Genomic DNA, 26,339 nt, shown 5'->3' on the forward strand with positions numbered 1-26,339 from the left:
TGGACAACATGGTTAATAGCTGGACTAAGCTAGCATGTAGCCGAGTAGCTGGATTATGACCGGACTGGGTGATGAGCAGCTGCGTGAGCTTCAGCTACGCAACGGAAGTGAACATACTTCTAGACTAACCATGGTCTAATGATGTCTAACAACAGTCAAGCAGTTTTGTGTGTAACCTGACGTGCGGCATGTGTTTCTCGGTGTTAGCCGCTGCATTACCGCAGGGCGTTTTGATCATTTGTCTACCCAAGAATATCAGAGGACGTCATTTGTTGGTTTAAGGAGACAACATTTCCAGCGCGTTAGCAACTGTTAGCATGGTTGTTGGGTGAGTCGGGGCTCACACGCATGAGCAGCACCTCGACTCTGTTTTTTAGATACTCCACATCCATCAGTCTTGAAATACAAAGATAACTCAATCTCCTGAATATTGCATTTTATTCCTGAATTTAGGAGTTAGGTAAACGCGTGTTGACGATGATGACAGCTCCATGACGGCGTTGAACCATCTCTCCAACACGCTGACTCTGGATCTCCGAGGCGAAACTAGTTTATAGGTCAGCACCATCGCTGTCTACAGAGTATCAGTCTGAAACGCCTTCGATTTCAAACAAACTTTGATTGTTCTTCCTCCTAAGGAGGAAGTGGAAGAACTGAAGAACTCACGCCACCACCCCTCGACAAAGAGGTGAACTTCTCATAGTTTGATTTCCGCTGCACTGCGTGTAAACCAGGAGAGCAGCACTACGATATGAGTTACCTTCCCGTCACTTGCTTACTCACCAACACAGGTCTGCCAGTGCCCTGTCAGATTTAGCTCCCACTGTCCTTGACAGTGCTTTCAAATAAAGTCAATTCTGTCCTCCACACCTCTAAACCAAACTGTCTGTTGGACATTTTACATGTATTTACCACACAACTAAAGATCGTTTGTGCATTCAGGTGCATCGTAATACAGGATGCTTTGCTTAGCAAACTTATGCTGACCAGTACTAACGTACAGTAGGTGCTGAGATGTTGTTACCTGGCTGACATCCCCTCATCTGCGGTCGGCGTGGTTGCAGAGTGACACATCTGCACGCAGACACACAAAATTAACTGTCCTGCTCTTGTCTCTAATGCATCTGTCAGACCCCAAGTAAAGCCTTTTGATCCCTCTCCACACTCTCTGACAGCCGGCTTGCTGCTCACTGGTCCTAAATGAATTGATATTTCTTCTGGCCACTTGAATTTGTCACTCGACTTCTTTGTGTAATCTTCACTGCTTAGCAACTGTGCTCACAACCCTGTGTAACACACTTTGGTTTTGGATGAGAACACACGGTTAATAGAGTCAGCAAGTGTCTCATGGAAGAACCAGCCAGAGGACCACTGTGATGGACTTGTCAAAGGTTGCCTCTTTAAAAACATTTTTTTGTGTTGACGGTCATCAGTGGAGTCACTGAACGTTATTCAGTAGTGTAAGTTATTAAACAGAACTTTCGCTGAGGATTGTTGACTTTTGCTTGAATCATGTCACTCATCTATGAGTATTAAGCAGTATAAATACATTTATTTTACAAAAATATATAATGATATGTTGCATTGTAATGGGCTAAAATTTAAATTAAGTTTTTAAATAAGATTTGAATGTGCGTAAAAATAATTTTAAATATCTTTCCACCTGCACAATGTGTGCTTAAGATAACAATACTTTTGATCTCATATCATTGATGTTATATTGAGCCCTTCTTTATATCCTCTTTTATGTGTGTCTGAGTGCAATCACTCCTAAGCGCTCTCAGGGAATATGGCACAATAATATTCATCATAAAATCAATGGCTTGTTTAATTTAAACAGGGAGGAAGTGGGTTGCTGGGTAATTGCAGAGAAAGACCCACAAATCAGCCGTCCTTGTTATCCCATTTGACGGACCATTAAACGTCCTCAGGAATAAACATTATTTTTATCCTAACTACCGGCTTCGTCCGTCTTTGGAGCGAATGAGCAATTCATTCCAACGAAAAGATCAGCCCAAATCTTCAGGGGTAAATGTCAGGGTTGCTTGTTTGTTCTATCTGGTTTCACAGCGGACTTGTCAAACACGGGAGACAAAAGTTTGGAATAGTTTCCTTCCACAAATAAACAGACTTTCATACGATTGAAAATTCCTTTGCATTGCATCAGATTGTTATGGACATTACATTTGTTTATTTTGGTGACTGGATTGTTGTCAAAAGGCTACTTGTCTACATCATGTGAACTCAGTGAGGCTACCGTACATATAGTCCAAATATGGCTTTTGTCTTATTTTTAAACTGGAAGAACACGCATGTCAAAACACTGAACTCACATTCTGTTTTGCCTCTTATTTCCTGTCAGAAGGATGTTAGATATCGACTGTTCTATTACTATAGGGCAGTCAAATATTACAATTTTAAATCTCAGTTAGTCACACTAAAGCTGAGTGTGGCCAGTAATGTGTACAATGTTGTGCCTTTAGCAAGTTTTTCAGTCTTTTCAGAGCCTCTGAGGTTGTTCTAAGGAATGCTCTTGACAGGTTCTGTTATGTTGGTTTGCTGTATCAAACATAAACGGTGAATGTTTGCATGAACAAAGCGTTACCTCTTAACCTCCCTTTAAGATAAAACATTTAGAACATATGTAAAATGAGTGATTGTTTTGCCATAAATCACAAGTTAACTCAATTTTAGAGCGATTAATTGAGACTAAAAATGAATATTTTAATCCATTGACAGCCCTATGCCTTTTTTTGCCTTCTGTCTTTTTTAAGAAAAGATGAGCGACATATTTTGACTGCTCACCAAGTTAAACCTGGAAAGGAGGGAATCAATGGGTCACTCTAAAGCAGAGGTGGGCATCTAAATCTCCTATAGGGCCACAGTATAAAATGTGACTCTTGCTAGGGCCCATCATACCAGAAGAAAGAGGACGATGACGACAAACCATGATGGGAAAAATTCAATATATACACTTAAGTAACAAGGAAAAAATAGACCTGAACAGATGCACTGGATGTGAGGATGTAAGAAGAGTAAATATAACTTGAGACCTACAAAAAATATTTCATTTTAGATGCATTTTATTTCACTATAAATCATAATAGAACTATGGACCAACAGTCTAAGAAAGATCAAAAAAGGAAATTTATTTTGAAAACATACTTTCTTTCAATGTATTTTGAGGAATGAAAAATACGAAAGATTAAAAAGTCTAGTCTTATATTTACAGTTGAACTAGTAAATAGAAACAGGACAGAGAAACTATGAGAAATTCAGTTTTAGTCTGACCTCATGAGGACCACAAAAATACCGGCATATGGCCCCCGGTCTGCACTTAGCCCAGGTCTGCTCTAAAGCCACTGACAAGAGACTTGATACTGTATGTGTTGCTTGTAGAGTCCAGAGTCTGCAGATTCACCGGGAATACTTGAGTCAACAACTAACATGGTCATGAATAAGGCAACTGTTGCTCATCCATTCAAAGTGCAAAACAACCCTTTCGATGTCCATTTCGCCTGATACATAAAAAAGTAACTTTAAAAGAATTGATCGATTCTGAACTATATATTGATATGAAATGGAATTTAATGTCCTCATTTTATTGAGCTTCTAATGAAAAGTCAAACAGCATGACTCATTTAAAGGATGAACTGAAGGCAGGATTTTACTGGACTAGATGGTGTGAACTAAACAGAGATAAAAAAAAAAAGAAAGTTGGTGGAGATATGACACCACTTCCTCTGTCACCTTCACTTGAGTCTCTCTCTTTCTGACACTGCAAACCGATTGAGCACAGGGTGGATGTTATTGTGTGCTCATGAAAGCCTCCCGCTGCTTTTGCCGCACTTCTGCATGTTGCCCTTGATAAATGTTCCCCCCGGAGACATCAGAAATTAACTTTATCTGGTCCTTAATTATGGTACATGTGCTCTGATGCATGGCTCACGCCGCCGCATCACCCCCAGCCCACCCCCAATACTGTCATTTTCAAAGCTATTTTAAGACAATGTGTGATTATCTGTGACATTGCTTGACATGTGCCTCAAGGCTGTCTCCACTATCGGCGTGCGCCTCCCGTCTCCCTCTCCCTTTCTTCTTGTCTCTCTCTAATCAAAAAGCAAAACCATGCAGACAGCTCTGAGCGCATAACAAGTCACTCCCCGAGGATGTTTGAAGATGACGGAGCGACCGGAGCGATGAGGGAGGAAATGCTCTGTGATCGTCCTCAGCCTTGAAGAATGCACCCAGCTCCAAATCCCTTTATTCATCTCACCATTATTTATTTATGTATATATTGGGTTTGGTCTCAGCCATTCAAATAACGTTACAATTTAATCTTTTACAATGGCTGACCATAATCACTTCATCCACTTGAAGAGAGAGATCACATGATCATTTTTTATATTTTCCTCTCATGACCTTAGTGAGCTCAGGTGCATCTCATTTGAAGGGTATGGCTGCAGACTTCAACTCACCAGGCCCTCCACCACATTCCTGAAGCCCCCAACCTGCAGACCAACACCCCATAGCTTATCATGTTCACCTTTGGCACAGTTTACTTCCAGTTTTATTTTTATAAAAGCATAGACTTGTGTTAGCAGCAAACAATAGCATTTGCCGCTGCAAAAGTTTGCCTTGTTGCTATCTTGTGCTGACTACAGCATCTGCCTCCAACAGAACATAAACATTAGACGATGGATGACTCTGTGGTTTGGAAGCCGACAGAGTTAGTCGGCTTAGTGTCTGAATCAACCTGAATTTAATACATATATTATGAACTGGAAAGTAAACTCTTCATTTTAAACTCTTAAACCTTCTTACACTTTGGGTTGACACGAAAAGAGAGGGATTGGTTTGAGAGGTGTGACTTTGTGAGGATTTGTCAACAAGAAGACACGTATTTTCCTATCTGGCTGTTAAAAAAAATAAAATAAAATAATATATATATATATATATATATATATATATACCTCTTTTTCTTCCCAGCAAATCCATAAAAAATTATGTCGATGCCAGGTCTATATGTGGCACTGCAACACTCATACAAAGTACAGTGCCAAAGGTGAGGTGACAAAAAAATACATGCCAGCAAAATGAAAAGTTTTTTTCAAGGTACAGAGCAATTTGTCATTTAGTGGAATTTAAAAATAAATATATAAATAAACTACAAACATTTCCTTTCATTATCTGTTTTTAGTGACTAATGTGATCTATGCATGTGATGATCAAATTTAAAAAGTGCTCTAAAACTTCATTTTATAATTCACAACAGTGAGAAATGTAAGATTTCACCCAATAACTCTGCGGCCATTCCCGCTCCTGTCAGGAGTCGTGTAACCTCTACCTTCTCTCTGCACCTGTTTACTGTAGATGACCACAAATGTATTTAATATTTCTGTTGAACCATTGGGATTAGTTCCCCATAGTTGGCCTTGAAGTTTATCTCTTTTCAATACCTGTTATTTAGCTGGACCACAATCAACGTACAGCAATGCTCAATTCTATACTTGTCTCTGTCTGTGTTGAAATCAGTTCAAGACAAACAAAGTGAAGGGAGCTTGGACAGCAGCCGTTATTGCCAAGCTCCTATATTTTAGAATGATATAAGTGCTTTGCCAGCAACACTGGGGGAAAGTCACATCAATCTCTTGACCACCAGCAGTCAGATCCAAACGTTACCTTAAGTTTGGTTTAAGGCGTTGTAAGCGTTTTGTATTCAACTAAAATAAGGTTATACGACTGGTTTGCACATCAATATATTCTTGGCTCAATGGCTCAATTTTTTTCAGGTGTTGACATAAGAAATATAAAAACAAAGAACAGACGTACATGTTGCAAATCCCCGCGAGATGAAAGCAATCTTTTTCTGAAGGGGTTAAAAGGTCATTGACAAGACACATCTATGACTGATTGGTTTTTTCTGATGCTAAAAATGTGTCTTTCAAAGGCACTAAATTGCATCAACGTCCCCTCTTAATGCGATGAAATTTTGGGGCATTTGCTTGCAATTCAGGGTGTTTCTGGAGGAGAAAGTAATTTATCAACCACGGACACTTTGTGTAGTCAAAACCTGAAGGCGTTTTTTTCCTCTGGTTACAGTTATAGTAACACAGACGCTGATATATGTAATCCAGTGCTTCATGAAACAGTCGTCCAGTTTTCAGAGCCCACTAGATGGCACTCTCTGCACTAAAATCATCAATGAAACCTCACATCAATTTTAACCAAATTGTGTGATCTAATGGGCTCTGAAATAGCGACACTGTTTCATGAACCCTCAGCAGCCCATCAACAATGCAATGCAATGATGTTACATAAACAAAAGCTGTGTGTTTTTGAGAATGCAATGCAACACATGGGAACAGAGATGGCTCATATGAGTTGTTAAACTGACTTGTTTTCATATCACCCAACATTCATGATTCTCCAAACTCACCATGTTGGAATCATTATATGAGGCTTCATGAAACAGTGCCCTAGTTTTCATTGGCCACTTGATGGCACTAAGTGCTATACTATAAACATTGGAACAGAACAACTATTTCAAAGAAACACACTTTTTAAATATCACTTTTTAAACAAAGAGTGCCACCTGAGATTAATGGCACTGTTTCATGAAGCCTCATCAACCAATCACGAATCATCTGCTGTAAATACAGTAGGTACAGAACGTCTTAAACACTTTTGAATGTAATCTTGGTTTATCAGTTAGAATCCAATGTAGGACGAGTTTTTCCATGCACTTTTTGCATATCCATTTTTATCTGTTGGTTTGATTTCATTCTTTGGACTAAATGTGAATGTGATCGGAAAACCTAAAGTCACGTTTAAAAGTAACTACTAAAGTATTGGCGACTTAACAGCAATACTCTATTTAGGTTCAACAATGCTTATCTGAGGAATAGTTGACCCAAAAATGCTGTCTTCTTCTTCTTTTCCTTTCAGCTTCTCCCTTCAGTGGTGGCCACAGCGGATCATCTTCCTCCATCTCACCCTGTCCTCTGCTTCCTCTTCTCTCAAACCTACAAACCTCATGTCCTCCTTCACCACCTCCATCAACCTCCTCTTTGGCCTTCCTCTCCACCTTCTGCCTGGCAGTTCCAACCTCAACATCTTCCTACCAATGTACTGGCTCTCTCTCCTCTGTACATGTCCAAACCATCTCCATCTGGCTTCTCTGACTGTGTCTCCTAAACACCTGACATGTGCTGTCCCTCTGACATGCTGCTTCCTGATCCTATCCATCCTGGTCACTCCCAGAGCGAACCTCAGCATCTTCATCTCTGCTACCTCCAGCTCTGCCTCCTGTCTTTTCCTCTGTCAATATGCCATATTTCACTGTGTATCTGTCTATTTTGCTTCTGGACTCTATATCGCTTGTCACACAGAAGACAGTGTCGAGCCAAAAGGCGAGGCTCTCAAGTCACTGGTTGATAATTCATACTCTCACCTACGGTCACAAGTTTTGAGTGGTGACTGAAAGCAGCCAAAATGAGTTTCTGGACTCTTCCTAGAGATACTCAAAGCAGAACTGTTCCTGCACATGACTCTTTTTGGAGTCCTGCTGGACACCTCCCTGCTGAGGTGTTATGGGCATGTTCAACTGGGAAGAGCTGGAGTTGACCAGGGAGAGGAAAGTCTGGGTCTCTTTGTCTAGCAGCTGCCCCCTCGACCTGACCTTGCCTAAGCAGTGGATGGTGGAAGGATGCCCTCTGTGTTGTAGAGGTAGAGGCCTCAACATACTGTGAAACTAAAGTACTTTCAGAAAAATGTCTGATTTCTCTACTCCCTTTTTATGGCTGCCCCTGGTGAGCAAGAAAACCTGTCACCATCCTTCGTCTGCAGACAGAAAAGTCCCAGCTGAGCTCTGCGACCGTCTATGTTTGTGTGTGTATATGAGCAAGTCAGCATTTATTCTCCAGACGTTTTCATTGGTAGGCAGTGAAATACTGATGAAATTACCCATCCACAAATGTTGCTCATGCATCATAGCCCGAACAAATACAAGGTAATGACATAATTAATCAGATCATGTATGTTTCCTATCCGTTTCTTTCATCATTTTCCCTCTTCCATACAAGAGTCAAAGGCTTGTAATCACAGATTCTCTAATGTAATCTGATCAGGGCCATGTAATTCTTCATTTTCCAACAGCTCCCTGGAGCAATGGATGTGAGAGCGAGATGAATGTGGCTTAGTGTGTGTCCCTGTCTCCTTCCTCCGCGTCCTCTAAATGTGCCTCCTTCAGTGTGTTTAAGTGATCGGCTGAGTTGCTGCTGGCAGCTGCGTCTCTTGCCACAAGACAATCTCGCCGCTCCTCACTTCTCCCCGTAGCTTTATTTCCCAATCCATCCCTCTGCTCTCTTCCTTCCCAGCCAAGGGGCGACACCTCTTCCTCCGCTTTTCACCCTCTTCTCCTCCTTCCAGTGGCGACACCAACCATCAGGTCCCATCTATCTGTGTGTACGTCAGCAATTAGAGCGCCGTGGCAGCCAAATGCCAGCCGTGTCCCCGAGCTACGCACACACACATTCAAGGGCTGTGCCCTGACAAAACAGCAAGAGAACAAATCACGCCATAATTTACAAGCTCGCCGTGCTAAAATCTCATTATATCACAGACATATGGATTTGGCGGCACGCACGGCTGGGAAGCCAGGGCAATAAATTCCTCCCATCGTAAATTATTAAAGGAAAGATAGACATGAGCGTCGCCAGTCTAGATTAGCTGTAAATCAAACTCCAGCATGGTTTGTTTAAAGAATTAAGTCCCAAGTGTTGGAAAGCACCTATTGCTTAAGTCGCAGGTCAAGTATAAACCGACCCTCGGATATCAGTGCGGATCCAGGTGAAGTCATAAAGCTGACACAGGTGGCTTTAAAGGAAATCGGCGCCTTATCTGTTTATAGCGACTCGAAGTGGCGGTTGAACTACCGAGGGAAAAGCAACTGAGGCGATGGTTCGCGGCTATTTTTCGCAGAATGTTTTGGCCTCTGTATGATATTTATTCATATTATAAACAGTTCAGCAAAACATTCGCAATCTTAAATCTAAATTAATAAATTGGGTATAAAGGAGGAATATATTTTACTATCGGTTGCTCTTTTATTGGAGCGGTGAAACACCCTGACAGACAATGTGGGATGTGCAGCTACGTAAGAGACAATTCAGTTTTTCTGTCAATAGCCCTGTTTCCTCTGGTACAATCGCACCAAGAAATAATGTATAACTCAGCTCACCTTGGCAGTTTTTTCAGCACTGTGACCGCGGTGCTTCCACGTTTGTTTATGTTTTCAACCCATAGCATATCAGCTTCACTTGACACTTCTTCCAGTCAAGCTTGTTTTTCACCCATCTTCAGCTGGAACTAGCGTGTTAAAGCCTATGGTCAGGTGCACCTCCAGAAAGGTGGACAAAAAGGCATCCAGACTGTGGACAGGGAATTAAAAGTATGGTCAGCCTACTTGTTTTCATGGTTCTATTCAGCGCGGCGGAACTTCCAAAACTAAAAAGAGGCCTCAGATGGTATGATTCTCCAGACAGATCTGTGGATGCATGCCTGTTCTACAGAGAGGGTTGGGGGTACAGATGCCTTCACTGTGAAACAGGTGCTATCAAAGTGCTTCCTAGTCACTACACACTCAGGCAGCATTTGAAAACAGCATGGGGGTCGGAGTAAAGAGTGGCATTAGACTTTGAATGGAGAGGAATCTAATACATGGATGGTCCTCTTCCTCACTCAGACCATTGACTCCAAACTGAGCCTATTAGCAAGACAACACAGCACTAATGGCACTGCTTCTGCAGCGCCTGCCCCTCATGTGTGTGTAGACCACCCAGCACTCACACACTCTTCACTTTTCCCACGCTATTGTTACCAAAACATCACTGTATTATAGCGTGAAACCAGATCAAACGGAGGGTTACATTGGACAGAGAAACACCCGTTTAGCTTGAAATTAACTTATAGTCAAGTGGCCCGCAGGAGCAGACAGGTCTGAGCGGACCTATGGCAACACAAGTGGGGACTGGTTTTTGGTCTCTCTGGAGGTGCATTCATGGAGTAATGTCCCTCTTTCATCTTTGGTTTTGTATTGTGGGACAAATCTAGCGTTCTGGAATGTTTGATTTTACTACGATGAATTGTTTATTTTATGAAAGGTTCTCTGTTAGTTCTGGACTCACCGGCAGTTCTTATTGTGGCCAGCAGGGGGGTGTATCAGAGAGGTATAGCGGGGACACCGGTTTCACTTCTCCCTTCGAGTGTCGCCATCTGCCAAGACACCAGGTTCCACTCGAAGATGGTTATTTAGTTCACAAATCCACTGTTTTTCTTTGGAAGCTTCGAACAATTGATGAGGGAGTTCGGTCCTCACCAACTGTCAAGCACTCCGATCAACTTCACACGCACTCAAAACAAGGCTGACTCGGGAGGCTTCGCAGTAAAAAGTGGACCCCGTTGGCTTTATGGCAAGCGGAGAGAGTGAGAGTCGGAGAGAGGAGGACGGAGGGGGAGCAGCCATTCACTTTGCGCACAAAGCGCACTGGAGTTCACTCAGGGGAGCGAAACACCAGACGGTGTCTGTGTGTGTGTGTATGAGTGTGTGTGAGCGAGTGAGCGTCTGCGCCGGGATAGAAAACACCGGCAGAGTTTTTAACACTTTAAAGCAAAGAAAAAAGTCCCAAAGTCATCCGATAAGAGGGAAAAAAGCTCCATGGTGGTTTCACTTTTGAGACGTCACATCGGTTGAGAGTCGCGATCCCTGCGCGGCAGCGCTCTGAACCCTGGACACCCCTCCCTCCTCGTCTGTCCCTCCACCACCAACCACCCCCCTCACACTCCCGTCTCAGCCTCAAGCCTCACACACGTTGTTGTTGAGCACCGTGAGACCCCCACTCACCCACCCCTTCCAGCCTGACACCGTCTCTCCGCGATCGTGCGCTCCCTCGCCTCAGCTGCTCTTCACCGGTCTCGGGGTTTGGAGGGTCTCCCCACTCAACCTTGTGTGTCCGTGGAAAGTCCTCCCGTCTCTCCGCTCCTCTCTCTGCCCCCAGGTTTTTTTTTCTGGTAACAGGGAGGTGTTAACTACTTTGCTTCCCCTGAAGCGCCGGTCGTCATCGCCGGTGCCGTCGCGCGTGACTCACAGGCGCCGCCGCTGCGACTTCCATCGCGCACAAAAAAGTTTGGGGTTTGTTGTGACGGATACAATTCAGAAGCCGGGATCCGTTTCCAGCAAGGTGAGTCTGTTTGTTGTTTTGGCTCTGTTTTAAATTGCGCGTCTCTTTTCCAACAACCTACCCCAAAGATCCGTGCGCTTTTGTCTCAGCGGAGTTTCCAAACTCTGCTTCGTGTCGGGTCCATTTGGACTTTCTAGTGAGCGCGACTCTGTTTACAGGTGTGTTTGTAGATGTGCGTGCACGTGTCTGTAAGTCCATGGACGCGCATGTTTGCTGCCAAACACTGTCCTGTCGGAAACTATAGGGTATTGTTGATTATGGCGGAACCGTACATGTGTCATTACGCATTCATTACAACACAATTACACACACACATGCGCGTATCACACACGAACAGATGATCCGTGCAACCAATATTTAACTACACTTCAAAACAATCTGAGATAATTGTTTCCTTTAAAAAATAATAGAGAGAACTTATTTAAAAACCAGGAACACAATTAAATATTAGTTCGTTTTTATTGTGACTAAATTCTCGACTTTTTTTTTTTTTAAATCCAGGCGTCTCAGAAGTATCCATCCCTATCTCCTTGAAAACACCGGCGCGCGGACTTTAACAACCATTTTAAATGCACCGGTTTACTCAGCTACGACTTAATAATTCATTTTACAAAATTATTAACACGTTTTATTTTTTATTTTTTAAGGTTTCCCGTATTAGCATTTTTAACCAGCCGGTTAATTTGACTGAACACTGAACAGTTACTGACGGAAAAATAACACTATTCGGGCCTTCTCAGTAACTTTCATTTCAATCTAGAAATGCGCTATTGGCGATTTAAATGACGCGTGCGCGTGAGCACTCGTTCACGCATGATTAAACGCAGTTGGGGAAACACCTGTTATCAAGTAGGAAGCCACAAAAATTTACATCCTCTCCCCAAAACACAGCCAGAGAAAGTCCCGAGAGGCCTCCCTGAACTGTGGCCGCTCACAGTGCGCTTGAATCGGCTTCCACCAAGTGCTGGATCCCGGTCCCGGTACCGTGTCATAACATCAAACTACAACTTTTTTTTTTTTTTTTTTTTGGGATTAACATTTAACGGTATTTTGTGAAATAATTCAATTCGATTTCCTTTTAATTTTATGCAAAATCTCACCCAATTATTTTCTATTTTAAGTCCATCAAATAAATATGTATATCATCAGAGCGACGGTCTCAGGTGTTGAAGGCCGATGAATGATCTGTGTCTCATTTCGTTCTTGCCGTCGCATCTGAATATTCATTTTGCATCATTTCCCAAAACTATCCAAATTAATGCGTCATTGAGCGTGAACAAATGTGCGGTTTCCTCTCGCAAATCTTTAAAATCGATTTAAAAAAAGTGATTTAAGCTCGGTTTGGGATCATTTTTCCAAACTTTACATTTATATATGTGCCAGTCGGCTCATTCAACGCATCGTCACAAATCACTGCTTCTAAAAAATGCTTAGAATAACAACAGCACGCGCAGTTGAACGTTGTCATTCGATAAATCATGCAGATCAATTATATCGATCCTTCGACCCAACAGTCGAGACTTTTAACGACCAGCCAAACCCTTTGATTTCAAAGCAAACGCATTAGTGCGCAATAATGACTGCAAAATAAGCAGAAATTCAGCCACTTCAGAGTTTGATTTTCGTTGTCGTTTTCAGCAAAATCCTTATAAATAACGAGTTAAATAATTAACATTGTTTCATAATGAGCCAATAAGTATTTAATTATCCCCAAATAAAATGTCATAAAGTGGTTGGTGATTATTATCTTTTTGCAGATCTCACGTTTGCCCACTATAAAAATGAGTAAAAAATGTGTCGTTATTTAAATGTGCTAAGGCATAAATAACGTCGTTAATAATTATTCTTCTTTCACAATGTCTATTTTCAATACACGGAACTTCCAAAACCGACATTAATATTCATCCACGTCACTGTAGAAAGTTCAGTGTTTTGCGCGCTATTAAATGCCAGTCACGTCGTTTTGCGGAAATCAATTTCAAAATGAATTAAAATACACATTGATGAATTTGCAACTGACATATTGAAGTTGACAAACCGGCTTTAAAAACAACTACTGGTCTTATTTATCCCGCCCTGGTGCCAGCGGTGTTCCCTCATCTTTCCCCGCCACTTGCGTCACTTCTGATCCTCCTCACTCTTAGAAGTGATCTCCTAAAACAAATATATATATTTTTAATGTCGCATCCCAGTCAATATGCAACCTCAGAGAGGCCGAATATTTTAACATTATAAATTTAAGGTTGTGAAGCGTCCAAAAACAAACATTGGCTCAAAAAAGACGCAAGTTCGAATCCGTTTCTCTCGCCTGCCTCAGTTGCGTGGATACCAGATGACCACCCGCGGTCCATTAAGTCTTATCAATATGCCATAATTCCCCGTCGCCACTCCTTCATCTCCCGCAAATCCCTTCATCGTGTTACTCTTTTGCTGCTAATAAACGCAATTTGGGAGTTAATTGGACGTGCAGTTTGAAAGTGTTGCGACAGGTAAATAACGAGGCGAACACCGCCTCCTCTCTCGGGAGAGAAGACGCACTCCGACTCAACAACAACAACAATAATAATATTATAAAGCCTGTGCGTCAAAACCATCGGAGTTTAAAAGGTCAACTCACCATTTTGCCCTAAGTGAAGCAATATCAGAACCTTAGAAATATTCAAAAAGATGCCACAGAAAAGTGTCATTTTTCTCCCATTGCATTGCGCTGTTTTCACTACATTTATCATAGTGTATGTTTAAACTTCAATTCTAAGACAATTGATCCTAGTGTTGGAGTCATTTACAGTTGCTTCACCACCATGTTAATGCAGTAGATCCACCCGACCGGCCTTCGCCGACCAACAGCTGAACTTTATCCTGCCCTAAAAATATGCGTCTAGACCCAACTATTCTCTTTATCGATGGCAGGAAAGGGGAGTAGCTTGTGTCCAGTCGTTTTCTATTAGACGGAAATCAGTCGCTGCTCGGTGTTTAATGGTTTGGTTGCATTGGAGAAGGCAGCGACTGGTAATGGTGTTATAGAGGAAGAGGGAAATATCACTTCTATCAGCAACAAGAGAAAGTCAAAGAATTAGCCTAATGGGTGGGGTTGTGTCAGATGTCAGCCCCCCCCCCCGCACCACCACCTTTCCTTCACTTGCAGAAGACAGTGTTGGGACATTTATACCTATCGATTGCAGACAGTGGGTGTTTGTTCAGCACACTTATCATTTTTCTCAGCAGCCGGTGAACCACGCTCATAGCATTGTGATTAGTTAATGTAAAGATTCGGTTTCAGGTGTCTCGCCATGATTTTTGACCTCTGTGTGGAGGAGAAGAGAGACGACCTCCTCGCGGGTATTAATGAAGTTTCACACTGTTCTTATTAACTTTGCCATGAAGGAGCAGTTTCCCCCTCCTTTTCCTTGTTAACTAATTGGGCCAGCCAGCTGCCTGTCTGCCTGCCAGCCGGATAGATTAGTGGCTGCTGTTGAACACGCCGGCGCAGCATCGCAATAAAGAGTCATAGACGGGCAACTGGTGCCACACGTACGCGCTCTGTCGCAGACCTACAGGGCTAACAACAAGCTCGCCTGCCAGTCACCGCAGGCTCACTACGTCAACACTACGTGTCACTTCTGACCCTGAATTGAGGCTGCGGTGTTGATCCAACTTTGAAACAGAACTCCAACGGGGCATTTTAAGTGTACTTTTGCAGTATAGTTTAGAACTTGAGGTTGTACATTTTGCATGCAATCTGATGCTGTTGTTTGAAAGATTTGATGGTTCACACAACTTCGCTTCTTTCACTGGTCGAAGCCAAAAAATCCATGAAGACGTAGACTGGAAGATGTAGTTCTGGAAACTTTATTCAGTGAACTTTGCACTGATGTTAAAGTTTATGTGTGTGGATTGAACTGAAATCATTTTGGTGACAAATATTAAAATGTGATTAATCGCGATTAACTAATTTTATGATATGTATTTGATATGATCCATTAAAAAAAATCCGACCTCCTGTTTTAATATAGAAGGGAATTCCAATTCCTAATGTTACTTATAATAACAATTTGAAACAAATAAGATCAGGATCCAATACTCAAGTGTGAACATCACTTTTTATTATAAGGGTGTTTGTGGCGGAACAAGTTACAGAAATAGAAATGGGACTTTTGTAGCTGTAGGAAAAGACAAGGACAAATAACAAGAGGGAGAAGGAGAGTGGAGAGATAAATGGCTGTGATTCTTATTCACAAGGACATTTGAGCTTCGCCTCATGGCCAGAAATGAATGAGTAGATTTCAATAGTATCGACTCTTTGCTTCGGACATCAGCAAACACACACGCCGGCACACACACTCCCACAACGGCTGTCCAGAATACAGAGTGGAGTGGTCCGCCGGTCGGGTGAAACTCTTAACTCTGGTTGGACTTGAAATCATTGGAGAGATATAAAAAGGTTGCTATGAATCTACACAGGATATAAATATGCAGTGAGAAATATATTAAAATAAAGAGAAAATATCAGGGATATATAGATATTCTTCATGTAGATTTGAATTGGATTATTTCGGGCATATTTTCAGGACCATGCCCATGATAGCATGATGTTCAAATAAACTTGTCAGTCCCTGTTGTAAAACCTGAACCCTTGCACAGCCCAATAAGCTAATAACATCCCATCATTGTTTTGAGAGAACATCTATCATATTTATGACCTCGACTCACAATTATCTCTGGCAAAATCTGGGGGCCCCATCTTCTGCAGGGGATATTTCTCCCGTTAAATGTCTCCTGTTGATGTCAGAGCACATTGTTGTTGACACGGCAATTTCTGCAGCCAGTACAACATTGTCACCTAAAGTGCACATTTGACATGAAAAGCCCCGCTCGCTATTTGTGTTTAATATCGCCATGACAGCTGTATGATTCCGGCACGCTGTAATCAAATTATGGCCGCGTGGTAAATGTTCCCTTGTGACATTTTCTATTACAAAATGCATAAACCCCATGTCAAACAATGTGTGTGATATTCCTCACAGGGAAATGGGATCGTAAGTGGCATTGACTGACGTTATGTGTGTGTGGGATGTAATTGTGTTTGTACACTGATGATATCCATAGGCGTGTGAAAAGAATGGCAGAATGAGTGGCACTTCATATGGGATATATTGCAGGCATATCTTTAAGAGCAAACACTGAGGTAAGAAGAACAGAAAGGGAATGGGCTCTTAGCTTATGGAGGCCTTGCTTGTCTGAGGGAAGAAGGCCTCATCCAGGCAGCAGTTGTATCTCTCCCCTCCTTCCCTGCTTGGGAATATCCAGTGTCCTCTTATTGGATTGGCTGCTTCACATTGGCCCTTCACTCGTCTTCCCCTCAGCCTGCTGGGTAATGATAATAAAATTGAAATATCCCGGTACTTATCAGTGTATTACCTCCCTATCAACACCTCCGATACTTTTAGAGGTTATGCGGGAGGAAGTCTGAACTGAGAGGGAAAAGGACGGAAAGAGAGCAAGAGACAACGGGAAGAAGCAGAGTGGTTGAGGCTACATTTAGCTATTTTGAGGATGGATTGCAGTAGGTCGGGATGAGTGGGTGAAGAGGAGAGGAGGTGTGAAATGTGATTCTGTGGCAGCGGGCCAGACCAGAGGCGTGTTAGCAATAAGCCATACTCAACACTCCTCAGCAGTCCTACTGTACATTTGCGGTAATGTAAAACATCTCACATCTCCCTCAATCTCTTGGCTCTCGCCTTCCTCCTGGCACTTGTTCGGGTGTGTGTTTTTCTACGTGCCAGAACCCAGATCGGGTTTGGGAATTGATTTGAATGAGCACGGCAGCCAACTGACAAGAGTAAACAGCAGTTTCTTTTTCTATTGTGGATGGCAAGGGTTTCAGAAGGGTAATAGAACTGCCACTGTTTTAATATCAAAGGTGATCATGTTGACTGTTTTTGACTAGGAAGAGAGAGTATTGGCCAAGAAATGGAGGGGAGTCTGACTCATAGGGGTTGAACATGTTTGCCCATATTCCACATTCTGCATGCTATTTAGACTTTTGCTCAGACTTCTCACGATGTGCAGCGACAGAGGAAATTCAAGCCCTTCATCATGGACACCAGGAACAATCCAGCCTTGTGTCTATCCTGCAGTGAATCCATCATGTTTTGTGTCAAAATGAGAACGAAGCAATGTTGATAATGTTTATAACCCTCAACAATTCCCTATGTTGTTTGCCGAATTCAGATTTTGCTCAGTGAAGCGGCACAAGCCAAAAGTTTTCTACGGATATTGACTTTTATCATACCAAGTTGCATGTAAATTTCCCTTGATGGAATAAAATCCCCCCAAATCTCCTGATAACCTGCTCTCATCTAGATTTTGGTGTTCACAGTGCGCTAAATCTGCCTCTGCCACTCATGTTCGACACATTTCCACCTGCTTTAAATCTCCGCATAACCAAGCAACTCTAAGCCCACCACCTTCAATTTGCCCTTTGAGGATAGACATCTTTAAAATGTTATTTTATCGTTTTTATCATCCGCCTCATGGCATTCCGCAGCCAAACCGACAGCACACTCCAGTATAATCCCCCAGAGGACTGAATCTTGTCTGTTGCTACGGATGCTGGTGGGTCTCAGGGTCAAGTACGGCTAATTTATTCACTCAGTCAGATTTCCTCTGGCTCATGCATGGCAGATGGAGAGGTCTGATATGATATCACCCCTCTGGATCTCCCATGGGAGGCAGGCGAGGGGGAAACCGAGGGGTGGAGGAGAGGGAGGCATACGCGGATACATTTTCAAGACAGTTGAAAATTCGAAAAGAAATAAAAATGTTTAGTTTGATGGAGAAAAAGTATGTGTGTTAAGTGGTTCAGTGAAACTGAACTTGTTAGCCAATTCGTGAGAGAGCGAGGACGTGTGTGTGTGTGTTGTTATCTTTAGACAAGTGGTTCTGGTCCAATAACATCCTTGGAGATGGTAGGAATAAGCCGCTTAGACGAAGATCTGAGATGGAGGAAGGCAGAGAAATGGTGCAAGGGGGGTGAGATGTGAGCGGAGGGGGAGGTAGATTAAGAGGATGGAGGACAAGGAAGGGACATTTGGAATAAGATAAGATATGGACACAGGCAAAGTCAGAATGGAAAAGTCCAATGTGAAAACGGAGAGCAAAGTATGGGAACTTGAAGAGGTTTTGAAAGTAGTTTTGGGATCTTTCTTCCCAAAGGCCAGGGATTGTGGGGATATGATCAACAGTGTCGATTTGAGGACACTTTGTTCCCAGCTTTAACATAGTACCTCTTAAGAACACTATCCCAAAAGGCTAGGACTTCAAGCACAGGATTCTAGCAGCTCCCGAAATAAAAATAAATGGCAAATTCTGCTCTTCTCTTTTTAAGGCTACGTTCTTGTTTGGCATTGATTGAACAGTGGCTTGTCTTATTTCTGCAAGAACCTTTCATTATAAAAAGATTTCTTTCACTTGAAACCTTACCCACTTCAACAGACTCTTTTTTTCTTTCTTTGCAGACCAAGGATGGGGAATCAGCTTTGACAACCTTTAGATGTTCAACGTTTCACGGCACTTTGGCTTCTGTGGCATCTCGGAAAAACGACTGGAGGGAGGCTTCACCACGTTGGACTTAAGCTGACCTGAAGATCATTGAGCCAAGATCTTGGACTTTAAACAAAGGGGTGCTTTGCTGACCATTTAAAAGCTTAACTAATTCCTATGCTCAATACAGAATGAACTAAACAGCAATTTCACATGATTTAATAGGAGCTTTGGCAGCTGTATCTAGGGTTGGAGGAAAAGAGAACATTTACTTGCTCTAAAGCAGGAAAGGACTTGAGTCGTCTTGGCTAGGAGGATTCACCTCCACGTCTTTCTCCACAAGTTCCTTAACTCCACAAACTGACCATGGACCTCCACAGAGCAGCGTTCAAGATGGAGAGTTCCTCTTACCTTCCCAACCCCCTTGCTTCCCCAGCGCTGATGGTTCTGGCCTCCACTGCGGAAGCTTCACGAGATGCTTCCATCCCCTGCCAGCAACCTCGTCCCTTTGGCGTCCCAGTGTCCGTTGAAAAGGATGTCCACTTGCCTTTCAACAATGGCTCGTACACCTTTGCTTCAATGTACCACCGCCAAGGTGCCGTCCCACCTGGATTCCCCAACAGAGACTTTCCTCCATCGCTTCTTCACCTTCATCATCAGTTTGCTCCACCAAACCTGGACTGCTCACCAATCAGCATGCTGAACCACAGCGGTGTTGGTGCTTTCAGGCCGTTTGCCTCACCTCCTGAGGACCGGGACGGGGCACCCGGCGGGTACCAGTCAGCTTTTACCCCGGCCAAGCGCCTCAAAGGCTGCCTCGACGCCGAGGCCTCACCGCACCTGCGTTACACTGATGCTGACGGGAAAGAGTACGACTTTGGCGGCACGCAGATTCCTCCAGGTGGCTCACCTAGCAGCGCCTTGAAGGCAGTTGAGGACAGCGGGAAAAAGATATTCGCTGTGTCGGGACTCCTGTCTGATCGCGAAACCTCCTCTAGCCCAGAAGACCGCATTGAACGCTGTAAGTAAAGTTTTTTGTTTGACCCAAAATACAGTGGAACTTAACGTTCTATTTGCATAAAATACTAAGAGTGACTTAGACAGTTACTTGTCACAAGGAGTACTTATACTGGAGTGGAACACTATAGAGCGAATGCAACATTTTCTGAGATAATTCCAATGTTGCATCTTGAATTGAAAAAAAAGTTACAATTTCAAATGCAAATTTGCCACACGGCCTCAACACACCTCAATAAACAATTCCATTTATGTTTTCTAGTCATCATCTCGCTTGGCTCCCCAAATACTTGTTTCACAAGCGTACAAGCTCCGCTGGTCACATTAGCATTCACCAGTGGAGTGATGCCATTTGGTCCTCACGCGCTGGGAATCTGATTAGTGTCTCCGTGTTTGCACCAGTGACTGAGAGACCGGCCATGCTGTTCGCCATAAGCATTCATCATAGCTCCTTGCTTGCGCCCTTGTTGCCAAAAGATTTGCCCCCCCAAAAAACTTGGCAGGCTACATTTGTGTGTCTGTTTGAAGTTCCTACAATCACAACTCCCACTTCTCATTTTCAACTGACACACTGGCATGCACAAACACATCTGTGGAAATACGTATTGCTCTCAATTTCGACACGACTCCAACACCAGCGACTACAAAGCTTTGGGAGCCAGTTTTCAGAAATAACCCAAAGGATATGGGTCCTTTCGATCTTAGTCATTGTGTGAGTAGATCATTGTGAACCTGAGTGTGAGCCACTTTTCATTTAGGAGAGTTTCGGCCGCCTGAGACTAATACAATGGAAAACAAAAAATCACAGCTGTGTGTTTTTATAAATATATTCTGCCAAATATACAGACGATAAGGACATAACCCTTGGGCTGCCTCTTGGATCAGCTGGATTTTTTTTATCTAATCTATTTAGATCCTGGCACAAGCTACGTCTACCATGGGCTACTAATGGAATTTGTGCACATGCGCTGCATATAGCAAAGAATTATGGTTTCTTCTTGACTGGTTCTGGCGACCCAGTGAAGGCATAAAGAACAAACAACACTTTAGTGCAGTCTCCCGAGAGCAGCGCTTCGCTGGCTTCCACACACATTAACAATCTAGCGGCTTTTGTGCCGCTTCACAAATACTGTAGCTTCTTGCTGACAGTCTCACAGTGAAAAGTGATTTATAATGCTCGAGGTCCCACATCTCCACCACGGATCCCGATGTAAAATCAATACGAGAAGAAGTTAGTCATTGAAGATGTATGCAGTCAGTGATCAGTTCAGTTGAATACAAAACAATCACAGTAGCGGCCGTCTTTGTCGGAGTCACAGAGGTGTGGTTTAGTTTCGCCCTACTGCGCTTCCAAAGCCGTAATTGAAATCACTACAGAAGCTTTTCCCCGTCTTAAACAGAAGACACAAACCTTGTTATAGCAACATATCAATGGGAACTAAACACAATGTAAATGACAGCACATTGTGCAGACTAACAGGTGGGGTTATACTTAACAGTAGATAGTCGAATAATAATGTGAACATTGTGCTACCAACTTTAAGAAGTGTACACGAGAAATTTTAGTCAACTCAAGGACAAGGTTAATAGACCTGATTCATCCAAGTCATCAATGACCAGTTCCCCACTTGGCTTCCCCACTTTCTTTCTGGTGTCACTGATGTTGGAGAAGGCGCCTCTCCAATAGCCACCAACTGTGTCCTTGCCTCCCTCTGTTGTAGCTGTGTCCGTATGCCAATGTTTTAGAAAGGACTTTTTGATACTTTGATGGTTTGTTTTTGGATCACTGTGTCAACTGAAGGTATCAAGCTATGGTCACAAGTCACAGTGAACTAGTGAGTGAAACGAATGTGAAGCGTGATAATATTTTCATGAAAAGCTCATGTTTACAGGCCAACATACATATTAAATTAGATATTACTTACATTCTAGAATGAGTTAAAACCGATCTCAATCTGAGACCACGTGGTTGGAATCAGACAAGAATCTTTGTCAACATGAGATCTTCTTCCCCAGCGCAGGGATGTGCTATAATCCGTTGCCTTATCATATGGAAGGTCTGACAGTGAGTTTTTTCTGCCCAGCATTGAGAGGACCATCAGACTCATGATGAGTATCTGACTGATCCCGACTCTTGTGATCTCATCCGCATTCAAATGTAGTTTTATTATATGGTCCTGTCAACCAAGGTTAAGCGCCTCGCGCAGGATTTCATCTTCTTAACTGTAAACTAAATTTACATGAAAGCGAGTGAAAGACACGTCCCCTCTCACTCGCACAAAGCACCTGAAGGAGGCAGACTCTTGGGCTAAGCCCTCTTAAATCCCTCTTCTGCTCCGACAGGCACGCTGGCTATTAACTAAACCAGCTAACCTGTCAGCCACTAAACCTGCACATAAAGGCCCGAACATGTCTTAAGAAAACTCACCGTGTTCGATCATTGTCATAAATATTACTTTTGACTTTCAGATTTAAAGGATTGTGTCCTGCATTACTCCAAAATGACATAGTTCTGCTTCCTTCTGTCTCACTGTCACATCTTGTGTCTCTGTTAGTTTGCCTCTCCGGACATGAGCGTGACAGCTGTAGCCGTCTGTTTGCGTTGACTCCACATTTACAAGGCTTCACACGAAGCCTGACCCTGAATGCCAAACCCAGCTTCCACATATTTCTGTCATCCTCCGCTTCGTTTGTAGACGTTGACGACACAGTAGGAAAGTAAATGAGCGCGTCTTTGATATGAGGAATTTTGCATCGGGAGGAAGAGAGATCGCCGAAGCAGTTGCACAGGGCTTGGCAGAGACAGAAAGAAAGAAGGGAAAACATTTCCTACCACACACTGAGAGATGAAAGATGGGAAGGAAAATACACGGCAGGAAGTGAGAAGAGATAAAGCACAAGATGAAAGAATTGAGATGGGAACACAAATAAAGTACATCTGTCTTGTGAAATAGAAAGTGGAGACATTGGAATAGGAGAAATGTGTGTTTGACTATTTGGACGTGGCAATGTTTTTAATAGAAAACAGGCAACTTATATTGTTTATAATGAGGTTGCAGAATGCTATTTCCTCTTGTATATAATTTGAAATTTCCACAGTACTTTTTTAAAACAAAACCACTGTCATGCTTCCAGTGGTCTACTATCACTTTAAATACCTTAGGCTAGGGTCCCTTCAAAAAAAGGATCCAGCCACCTGCCCTATTTCTTTCAAGAGAAAAAACACTAGGAAATGAAAGTGAGTACTGCTTACATGAAAAATACCATCAGTAAACGCGACTACAAAATCTATGATACGACACCTCGTGACGTCTTTCGTGGCTACAAGATGATTCAAACCCTGCTTTTTTCTCTGTTTCTTGGGACTATCATTTGAGTTTTCTTTCTCTGCTCCCGGCAAATGACGGGTTAAAAACCAGTCAAGGAGACAGAGAGGCTCATCCTTCTTGTCCTCAAAAAAAAAAAAAAAAATCTGCTCCCCCCCATATCCCCCTCCATCTCTGCTTGTCACGGTCTGGTGGCAGGGTTAAGTTAAGTAAGAGTGTTCTAATAATTAGGACTGGGACCCGCCTGCCTACTGGTGTTCGTGTGCGCGGGCATGTGTGTGTGTGTCCGTCCTGCTGTCAGTGCTTAGCCAGATGTTAAAAGGCTTGTCCCTCATGTTGCCTCCCTGTCAGTCTCACGGAGGGAGCCCCTGCACCACCTTCACCCCCCTGCTCTCATATCATGTGAGGTCTTGCTTGTGCGGCTGCTTAACTCCAGGTCTCTCTTTCTGTCACTCCACTCTACCCTGTGTGGTATTTGCCGTATTGTTGCGTGTCCTGATGTGGATCAGCGACCTGCAGTTGACCCTCTTGCCAGCACCGTCACTCAAATGTTTTACAGGTTCTTTTGGGATCTTAAACTTAGATAAAAATATTTTAAATTTGGAATGAACTTGTCTTGGCTTCAAAGGAATTTGTCACACTTGCAGAGCACTTCCTCTGTTTCACAAACAGACGCACACACACAAACCTATAATGTCCTGGTTTCCGGAATTCCAGCTTGTTCCCCTGGTGATGACGCTGGGCGTTAAAACTTCACTGAGCCTAACAGAACTGCTGCACACCTGGCAACAGAGAACTCTTTAAGATGTGCTCAAACACAAAAACCTTTCAACTCAATGCAACACTGCATGGACTTGGGACAACATGAAAAAAAAAACAATTCTCAATTCCATTATTTATATCCTAGCTATAGATGTTGAAGGACAGTTTTGACTGATTCTGAACTGCAAGTCTGATTATATTGAGAAAATGTCCATTGTAATATTTCTCTTTTTTTAATTGGTCGAGATACGTATAGTTATTTCAACTCATATCTATTTCTCTGCTGCATGTTAAATGTATGTTCTCATGTAGAACAATCAGCTGTTGATGTGGATGTGGAAAACATGATGCCAGCAACTTTATAGATGATATTTTAAAGTTGGAAAACTATGGACAAATGGATTCAAAACTTTTTGAAGGCTCTTTAAATTCTGGCTTCTGTGTAAATAAGCACAGTCTCCATTTTCAGAGAGATCCAAAATGCATAGGCGACGAAAGAACTTCCTCCCTGCTCCTCCATCCTTCTCCCCATCTCCTCAGCACATCCCCTCCCATCCTCTCCCCCCCCATATCCCACCTCCTCTGCTCTCCTAAGTAATCTAATCTGCAGCCAGTTTGTGGATTCAGTCTAGTGTGACAGACTCCCACCTTCTTGCCCACTTCTATCACTTTCACACACACACACTTGCACACAAATGGTTTCCATAAGGCCCACTAGCTTGGCAGAGAGGGCCCTAACCCCTCCCCAGATTTGGTCGCACCCTTTTTAATATTGAATTATTCATCAAATCTGATTGGTTCCTGCTGATGGCATCCATGAGCCCAACAAGAAGTTGGTCCGTGTGGGTGCTGAAGCTGCGGCTGCACTGTTCACAGTCCCTTACTTTGCACAAACACATTTTTAATCCACAAAAAAGAAGCTGCAAACCAACGACACCTGTGGAGATTTTTCAAAAAGGACACTTTTTTAACCCCCTTGTTATGAAAAGTTGACAGCACTGAGGTTTAAGCTCAGCATCTGCCGCGAATAAGGCCACCGAAGTCTCTTTGAAAAGGTGAAACGAATCAATAATGGATGTTTTATATGCACACCGGAAAGTGAGGAAATGTGTGTGCTTGCCCATATAATTTGCATCCACCCTGAATCCATACTATTCAATAGTTGGAGAGGAGAATTTGAAGGTCTTTTTTCATTTGAAAAAAAAAAGAACCCTTTTTTAATGGACATTTAAACAAAGTTACTTCCTTTCAATTTTGTCCATCATGTTATCTATGAATTCACAGCTGTTCAATGTGAAGTATTTGTATGTTGCCGCCCAAGATTTGATGATAAAGAGGCAAAGTTGGTGCAAAGTTTTTTCAAAAGTTAAACAGTCGTCCTGCTCAACTAAATCCTTCATACTTTTCATCTACGTGTGTCAAATTGCATACATGCCGGGGGCTTATCTAAAGGCGTAAACCGCCGTTGATCACGCATTTCACCGCACTTCAGATAATGGCGCGTAAAAAGAAAAGATGAGTGTGTCAGCGTTTATGCACGCGTGTTTGTCTTTCATGTTACCAAGCGTCTTTGGAGACACTTGACACCAACCTGGCTGTGATGGTGAATATCTCAAAAAACCTGAAGGAACATGTGCTCAGGTTTTGATCGCAGGTCAGCGGCGTTCCTCTCGCACCATCCTTGTTCAATAAAAAAAGAATCAGCGCCAGTTCATCCCCCCCATCAGGGGTGTGTGCAGAAACCCTGCCCACTGTTCAGCAGATGAATAATTTAGCGGTGTGTGTATCATCTGTTTACCGTGCTAATCCATCTGTCAGCAGGCACCTATTGATTCGCGCCTGCTTGGTAATTGTGCATCCGTGACACACACGCGCGCGCACACACCTCCAGCAGCCAAGGGCCGATATGCTGTGCAGACTAGCTCATATTCAGATCCAGTAGTTGTCAAGGCGGCACTTCATGTTTACTGCTGGATGGGTCAAGGGCATAAAACCTTATTTATTGTGTGGGGAAGGGCAGCAAGTTGTATAAATATTTTTTTATTGTTGTGTTCATTATTAGATAATATCTGAAAAATACATGTACACGTGAGGGTACTTTATTTGTTGACTTAAAGAAGTGAAGGAAACTATATATTAAATCCCATATGCATAGTGTCTTCCACATCAAATTTTTATTTTTATTTTTATTTTTATTTTTATTTTTATTTTTATTTTTACCAAATTTCACGTGTTAGGTCAGGTGCACATTTTTTTATTTTTATTTTCCAAATCTTATACTTTAAACATTAATAATAATCATCTAAATGATACTTTTAGTACAATATATGTTTTCTTTTATTACATTTTGCCGGCAATAAAACATGATATGCATGATAATATTGTGATAGGTCAGGTGCACATTTTATTTATTTATTTATTTTATTTTTATATTCCAAATCTCATACTTTAA

At 42.6% G+C, this 26,339-nt stretch overlaps 1 protein-coding gene across 7 annotated transcripts in view; it reads left to right on the forward strand.

The window, feature by feature from the left end:
- The first annotated feature begins 10,859 nt into the window (after positions 1 to 10,859).
- The window catches only part of rnf220a (ring finger protein 220a), a 121,436-nt gene continuing 105,956 nt past the window's right edge, over positions 10,860 to 26,339 (forward strand). For all 7 annotated transcript variants that reach the window (XM_053883179.1, XM_053883183.1, XM_053883181.1 and 4 more), the window contains exons 1-2: positions 10,860 to 11,240; positions 18,758 to 19,803. In XM_053883179.1, coding sequence (XP_053739154.1) covers positions 19,149 to 19,803 — 655 coding nt within the window. In that variant the 5' untranslated portion in view covers positions 10,860 to 11,240; positions 18,758 to 19,148. The remainder of the gene's footprint in view (positions 11,241 to 18,757; positions 19,804 to 26,339) is intronic.

This window comes from Synchiropus splendidus, chromosome 13, assembly GCF_027744825.2.
Source record: "Synchiropus splendidus isolate RoL2022-P1 chromosome 13, RoL_Sspl_1.0, whole genome shotgun sequence".
In the NCBI taxonomy this organism is placed as follows: Eukaryota; Metazoa; Chordata; class Actinopteri; order Syngnathiformes; family Callionymidae; genus Synchiropus; species Synchiropus splendidus.